The 7,840-nt window shown below is 51.7% G+C and overlaps 1 protein-coding gene across 1 annotated transcript; it reads right to left on the bottom strand.

Annotated features, from left to right (window-relative positions):
* Positions 1-427: 427 nt before the first annotated feature.
* On the bottom strand, positions 428-6,470 carry RPS14 (ribosomal protein S14). The gene is made up of 5 exons (XM_004696726.2): positions 6,378-6,470; positions 4,307-4,457; positions 3,740-3,901; positions 1,332-1,408; positions 428-540 (listed from the first exon to the last, which is right to left on the bottom strand). Exons 2-5 carry the CDS (start codon positions 4,453-4,455, stop codon positions 473-475), a joined length of 456 nt encoding a protein of 151 aa, XP_004696783.1. The 5' UTR covers positions 4,456-4,457; positions 6,378-6,470; the 3' UTR covers positions 428-472.
* Positions 6,471-7,840: the final 1,370 nt, after the last annotated feature.

Genomic DNA, 7,840 nt, shown 5'->3' with positions numbered 1-7,840 from the left:
GGTAGGCACGGGACTGCGGAGCCCACAGGACGAGGCTCTCAGTGCCATGCAGGGAGTCTGGGTCTTGGTTGAAGCAGGACACTAGAGCAGTGGTTCTCAACCTTCTTCATGCCGCCACCCTTTATTACAGCTCCTCATGCTGTAGTGACCCCCAACCATAAGATGATTTTCATGGCACTTCCTAACTGTAATTTTCCTACTGTTATGATTGTAATGTATGGTAAACAGCAATGTGTTTTCCGATGGTCTTAGGAGACCCCTGTGAAAGGGTCGTTTGACCCACAAAGGGGTCTTGACCCCACAGGTTGAGAACTGCTGCTCTATAGGCGACAGCACTGCACCTACGAGCTGAAGCCAGCCTTGGAGAAAGGAATCAAACATTCCTTTAGGGCAGCCCAGCTGTGAAAGGAAATGAGTTGAGAGCATGTCCTCGAAGGTAATTTATTGACAGAAAATAATTTGAGGAGTCCTTTCACAGCCGGCGACCACGGCGACCCCCCTTCCTGCGAGTGCTGTCGGAGGGGATGGGGGTGACATCCTCTGTGGGGAGAAGAGGAAAGAAGCATCAGCACCTGAAGCTGGATGGGGAGGGCCCCCTAGGCCAGTATCCTAACTGACCTGCAATGAACAGCTCCCTGCCCCCCACGCCCCAAATGAACCCCAACACAGAACTAGGTGGAGTTTCCAGCCCACCTCCATTGCTGAGGTAATCTGACCTCACTGCCCAGAGGGGAAACTCAAGCTCAGTGAGAGCAAGCGAAGTGCCAAAGGCAGAGGTGGCTCCCACCAGCTGGCCCATGGAATTTTGGGAGGGAACCACTCAGACAGACAAGTAAAGGCCTCCGCCTCTCCAGTAGGTAAAAGGTTGGAAGTCTCAGGGCAGGAGAGGGTGTGAGTTTGGGTTGAGGAGCCAGTACCAGTTGCTACAACTGCAGAGACAAAGCAAGGAGGGGTCCAAGGAGCCAAGAGGCACCGCATGAGGCCCACTGGGCTATGGCAGTGAGGCACTGGCTGTGGTCTCTGGTGAGCAGGGACCCAACCCACCTAACTCACCACCAGCCCCCTGGCTCTGCAAGCCTGAAAGAGAGAAACCATGCCCAGCTGCTCCACCAGATGCCCCACACCGCTGTGCAAGGCACCGTGGGGCAGTCAGGTGACCAGTGGAGACAGAAGGCATGGCATCCCAGCAGGGTGCTAAAGGGGCACTCAGGGAGAGGTGTTAAAGTCAGCATAAGAACCAATCGCCAAGGCACCAGATCAGGCCAAGGCTGGGAGAAACATGCTTCTAAGTGAAACAAAAAGTACTGGCCGGAGGGAGGGGAGGCACTCACCAATCCGCCCGATCTTCATCCCTGAGCGGGCAAGGGCTCGGAGCGCAGATTGGGCCCCAGGGCCAGGGGTCTTGGTCCTAGGAGACAAAAAAAGAAAAGCCTTTGGCCACCTGGTGGTTGAGTCAGCAGCACGTCTGCATTCTCAGGTAGCCAAATCCTCTAGTTCAGGGGTAAAAAAATAACCATTTCTGGCTTATTGGGTCAGGTCACTTAAAATTCAAACTTCCCAACAAATTGATGCCCACTCATAGCAACTCTCTAGGACAGGTAGAACTCACGTCCCCCGGGGTTCCCGAGACTAACTCTTTACCAGAGAATACAGCCCCAACTTTCCCTGTGGAGCCACTCATGTACTGTCACCTTGTGCACAGCCACACCACCAGGGCTCCTTAAGGATTGGGGGGAAAGGCACTCAGGCGCACATACTGCTTTTAGACAGTACTCTAAAATCCTCAATAAACATTAAAAAAACAAAAAAACAAACACCTCACAGGGTCAACAACAATCAATCGAGCTTCTCCACACCAGCAGTGAAAATCTGGAAGGGAAACTGGGGAAATACGTTAAGTCCATTTTCAATCACACCAAACAAAGTACTTAGCAATGAATCTAATCAGCGATATCAAGGATTTATGAAAGGCGTTCAAAAGTTTGACGGGGAAACACCCACTACCTCCTAATTCTATTTTTCCACAAGCACTCTGAAATCAACTTCTTCAATGAAAATGCTAAGACACTGCTGAAAGGGATTAAAGACTCAAAGGAATGGACAAGATGATCCAGTTCATGGGCTGCAATCCCAACCTTATCAATGTAGAAAAACCAATCCTCAACGCACGATGGGAAAGCCCTCAATCGCTAAACAACGGTGCAGAGAACAAAGCAGGGGCTGAGAGTGCACGCAGAATCTTTCCACTGTTGGTGGAATCCAATCCCAGCCAGCCTGGTGCAAACAAGCGTGGCAGTTAGATGGAAGATTTGTGAGCATCAAGGTGGGTATGCCAATGTCCACTGCAGCCCTATTCACCACTCTCAAGCAGACAGCAATCTACACGCCTGTCAGCAGACACAATGGATACACAAAAGGTGCCGATTATTCAGGAGAGGGGGATGGAGCCTGAGGAAGGGGTGCCAGGTGTGGGCTGATCCAGAATGTGACTATTTGCATTAATAATTCTTTTTGCTACAGTACCAGAAAAATTGGACAGTGCCCATTATTGAAAGTTTTAATGGTGCCCTCTTCGGCAGCACATATACTAAAAATTGGAACGAGAAACCTGATTATAAAAGAGGGTAACGTAGTCCACAATTTCACTTTCAAAGAGGCCCTTCACCTTCCTAGAGCCATCAAGGGTAAATGAATCCCCAAGACTACTGCTCCAAAACAATGAAAAATACCTAAAAACATCTCCTGGTGTTTCTTAAAATGGAATAGTTTACCTTAACCAAGTAAACGAGACAGAAATCTTAGGGGAGTGTGAATGGATGAGCAGCTCAATAGAGGGTCAGAATGCTCACACCACTTGAAAACACTAAGTGTGCCCTCTCCCAGCATCTGTGTAAGGCACCATGGGTCCCTGCCTGCTCCTTTCCATGATTCGGATTCCAGGTCCTCTGTGGTGCAAACTATTTTCATCTCCTCCATCCACCCGTCCTTTTGTTTCTCAACCAGCAGTTCTCATTCAAAAAAACAATCTCATCACTACTAAAAAATCTTCACGGCTTCCACCTCTTTAAAAAAGAGAACTTTTATTAAGTCTAAAAGGGTACAAGGACAAGACAAACGACCTTATCAATCAGACAAGGGAGACCATTAGAATGAAGCCATAATGGTTTCCAGGTTTGCAGAGATAAAAGCTTTAAAAGACACACAGAAGATCAAAGACAGTTGTCACAAATGTACAGGTGGTGGTGGACCATCACTCTCACCCTTCTTTGGGCTTAAATCCAAACCAGACCACAGCCTATGAAGATCCTAAGGGACTTCCCCCCACCCCCCTAATCACCTCGTACCATTGCCCACTCTTCTCACACGGGCAGGTTCAACCCTACCTTAGCACCTGCACCCCGAAGCTGTCTCTAGCTGGGATCCACTCCCTCCTGTCCTTCCTGTACTGACTCCTGCCCCCACCCCCATCAAGATCATCCTGGACAACTGCAGACCACAGTTCCTGACCAACACCGTACTTTTGCTTCCCAGTATTCCACGATTAGAAAGCACATACTCCTTGCTCTAGAGCCCTGGGGGTGCTGTCAGGTGTTGGCTTTTACCCCTTTAGTTGTTTAGTCTGCCTCCACCACCTGTCAGGCACCAGAAGGGAGAGGCCCGACTCTTCCAATACTTTTGTGTGCAGGGCCAGGCAGACAGGGAGCATTGAACCGCCCTCTCCCCACTGCCTGCCCCGTACCGGTTTCCTCCAGTGGCTCGGAGTTTGATGTGTAGGGCCGTGATGCCCAGCTCCTTGCACCTCTGGGCCACATCCTGGGCAGCCAACATGGCAGCATAGGGCGAAGATTCATCTCGATCAGCCTTCACCTTCATCCCACCAGTCACTCGACAGATGGTTTCCCTAGAGACAAAGGCAGTCATTTCTTCCCCACTCAACCAAGACTCACCAACAGCTTGCGGGTAGGGGTGTATCAGCACAGGCACCCCTGGCAAACACCAAAGGCCTCCCCCGCATCCCTGTATAGCACTGGGGGCCCACATGAGTACCACCTATGCAGCTGTGGAGATGCAAGGCTGCATCACACTTAAGTCCCATCTCCACTTAGCCTTCTATTAAGTACTTTCTACTATGGTGGCATGGAATCCTTGTGGATTAGGTGACCAAGACCCCAGGGGTACTGCCCTGCTCACCAACAAGCACTTTCACCTTCACCACGCACATACACCAGTAACCGCAGCAGGGAGAGAAACGTCCCCTCCTCGGAACACCCTAAGCTGGCCCTCAGGCCCCCGGCCAGGTACTTACTTGCCAGAGAGGTCAGTGACATGGACAAAAGTGTCATTGAAGGAGGCAAAAATGTGGCAGACACCGAAGACATTCTCTCCTTCAGCCACCTGAGGGCCGAGGCTGATGACCTGCTCTTCCTTCTTTTCCTTCCCCTTGCGAGGTGCCATGCCTGTGCGCAAGGAAGAACACCACCGTCAGCAACAGGCACCCAGAGTCTGCTCCCCACTGTGAAGGACACCCCACGCTCTGCCCATTAAGGACGGCGCCTTCTTCAATTGGTGGCGAAAAGGGCCCAAAACTTTCCTTTGTACTTCCTGCAGCTCCTACCAAAAGCTCAGAGAACATACAGGACAGACGCTTGGGTCTCCAGCAAACCTCCAGTTTTTCTTCGATAGGACAGCACATAGGCGGCTGTCTGTTGCCTTGAGTCCAACCAACAGCTCTGTATGGCCCGACAGGTATCTGGGACTTTATGAGTGAGTGAATGAGCAGCTCAATAAGAGGGCCAACCCTGCACACCCCGGCTTCACAATCCCAGCAGCTGAGAGCTGAAAGCAGACTTATCTGCCTCAACATGCTGTCTGTCCTCTCTAGGAACCACCGCTGCTCTCATTTTAGATCAGTGGTTCTCAACCTCCCTAATGCTGCGACCCTTTAATCCAGTTCTTCATGATGTGGTGACACCCCCAAAGCATAAAATTATTTCCGCTGCTACTTGCTAACTGTAATTTTGCTACTGTTATGAATCTGGCGACCCACAGGTTGAGAACCACTGTCTTATAGAGAGAAAACAAAGAGAAGTTTCTGATTCACTCAGGACCAGAACCAAGTTGAGACCCACCCTGCAACACTCCTGGGTTTTCCAGGTACTACTTACTGGAAGACCAGCCCACCAAATGCAAACAGAAGGCCAAGGCCAATATGCCCCCACCTGTCAATGCGCGCACCACCGTTCCCAAGAGCCTCCTGCATGTGCAGTTCTGCACCACCCATCAGCCACCTCCAGCTTATTTCCCATGATCCTAGTTTTAAGGTTATTGCTGGTCGCCCTCCAGGGAGACATCGCAAAGAATCCTTCCACAACAATTTCCTAACACTTTCCAAAAGACAGGAGAATAATGATTGGGCTCAAATAAAACCAGCCTGTTCAAGCCCCTGCAGACCGAGAAAATGATGGGGGAGCCTAGTTTAAGGCCATAAAATAGTGGCAGACCCCAAGTGCCCCCACTCTTAGGCCTGTGAGCCACACATCAACACCAACTACTGGGGACCCGGAGAAACCCACGCTTCCTGCGTGCCCGGGTCTCGCTAGCCTCTTTAGTAAGAGTTAGTGTCTGATACACAAAGCAGTCAAAGTAGCGAGGAGCCTTAGCAGGTGTCCTAAGTGAATGGTCCCTAGCTAATTGCATCCAGGGGAGGCATAAGCACTGTGGACAGATGCCGTGAGGGTTAATACCAGTTTTGTGGCTTCCCCATCCTAAGGTCACCTCTGAAGGGGGTCTGAGGAAAGGTCCCTTGCGGACATGCAAAGGCGTGGTGGGCCCCCAGGAAAAGCTGGTTTGCTTTTCCGACCCTCATTTCTGGCTTTGAGAGAGAGGGCTGTTGAACTTGCAACGTGGTCGACCCGACAACGGCTAGCTTGAGAAGTCCCCGCCGCAGGCCGGGCGGAGGGGTCGCCTGCACTGTCTCGCCAGTGCTTTCTACAGCCGCCAGGGGCTAGGGCTGCTCTCTTCCAGAGTAGTGAGCGAACCGGGGAAAGTCCTGGCGGAAGCCGCCCCTGGAGAACCGGTGGGGGTCCCGAACCGACTGGGGTCCTCTCTCCGCCCCACCACGCAGGGCGGCCGCACTCACTCCAATTTCACAAGCGGCAGCCCTGACGCGAGGCCGCCTCCCTTCCTCCCCAGGCAGGGCGCGAACTTGAATCTGAGTAGGCCGCGAATCGAAACCCGAGTCTGGAAACGCCGGCCACACACATCCCCACCAGCACCCGGGTCCGTCCCACGGGAGGCTCCCCGATCCCACGTCCCCAGCCCTGCGGGACACCCATACTGTAGGATGCCGCCCGATTGTCCCCAGCAAAGCTTCATACCTGCTCGTCTTCTCTAGACTCCGCCACCGGAAAGAGAGGTTGGGATTAGGCGGGGCAACAGATCACTTCCGCGCCCCCGGAAGTGTTACGTCTGAGGTTACCGGACTCCCGGAAGACTCTGTCTTTAGCGTTTCCAAAGGGATTAAGATGCGCGCTCCAGGAAAGACAGTTGGCATGTGGGTCAGGGGAGAGAAGTCGGGCTAAGAGGCGTCTTCTCACTGAGAGCAGATGAACCTTTGCGACTGCACGAAAGGGTTATCCTGTTGGTTGAGGGGGGGGCTACGTTTCCAGGTGGCGGAAGCCACAGCTAGATGAACTTCCGTTTTCCCGACCCCGCGCCTGGGCGCTTGGAAGCTGCACTGCCCCTTGTGGCACGGAGGACGGACAACAAAACGGCCGCAATCCCGTCATCTGGTTTACGGGATACGTGAAAAGAAAAGTAAATGATTCAGGACTTACTTTATACCACGGAACCCTCGTGGCGCATGGGGAAACCCCCTAGCGAGTGGATCGGACGGAGAAGGATGAGGCCGTCGGCTTCGTGAACGTCTAGCTTTGAAACCCCAAGGGGCTGTTCTGTCCCTGTGCGCCCGGATGCACTCCACGGCCACGGGTGTGATTTAGTTTAATTTTTATTAGCAATCAGCCTGGGCTAAGCGTTTTGCATGTATTCGTTCATTTAATCCTTCTAAAGACATCTGGATGACAATGACCTGGCCACACAGCTGGACAAGACCCATATTTGTGCCAAAGAAAGGTGACCCAGCAGAAGGCAGCTATTTCCCAACAGTATCATTAATAACACAGGAAAGGTAAATGTGGGTGAAGAGCTGGTGCACACGCTGGAGCAGTACACAGGGAACTGCCAGAAACTGAAGCTGGACTCAGAAGAGACAGATGTGGAACGTGTGGTGCCAGTGCTGATGTCGGGCGGATCCTGGCTGAAGGAGAAATGAGAATTCCAGTGCACCCAGAACTGGACACGGACCAAGAAGCAATGGCCCCAACACAACAAGGGAGTACTGCTTGGTTTCAAGTCAGGAGAGGTTAGCCATACTTCACTCTGTGCTGAGTAAATTCCTTAGAAGCTGGACTCTCTGAAGAAAAACATGGCATCAAGGGTGGAGGAAGGCATGCAGATAGCTCAGCCCTTCCTACTGAAAGCAGAGAGGTCTTGAAGCACTTTAGTGATGACTATCAAAGGAGCTACAGCAAGGAGATGTTTTAAATTGATCAGAAATGAAAACTGACCATGCGGATTACACCCTCATGTGAAGAGAATAAAAATCCTCACAACTAGACCCATAAACATAATAAATAGAGACACAACTTCAGTCGTCAAGGATTGGCTCCAACAACTGCCTGTGGAAGCAGTTGTCAGGAAATCAAAGGCTGGGTCGCACTGGGCACATCTCATGCACAAGATGTCTTTAAAGTGTTAGAAGCAGACATGTCACTTGGAA

The sequence above is a fragment of the Echinops telfairi genome, unplaced genomic scaffold (genome assembly GCF_000313985.2).
Source record: "Echinops telfairi isolate 266 unplaced genomic scaffold, ASM31398v2 ScPeMD7_7469;HRSCAF=8507_0, whole genome shotgun sequence".
In the NCBI taxonomy this organism is placed as follows: Eukaryota; Metazoa; Chordata; class Mammalia; order Afrosoricida; family Tenrecidae; genus Echinops; species Echinops telfairi.
Note: the sequence above shows the minus strand (reverse complement) of the source record. Positions and strands in the feature narration are given on the sequence as shown.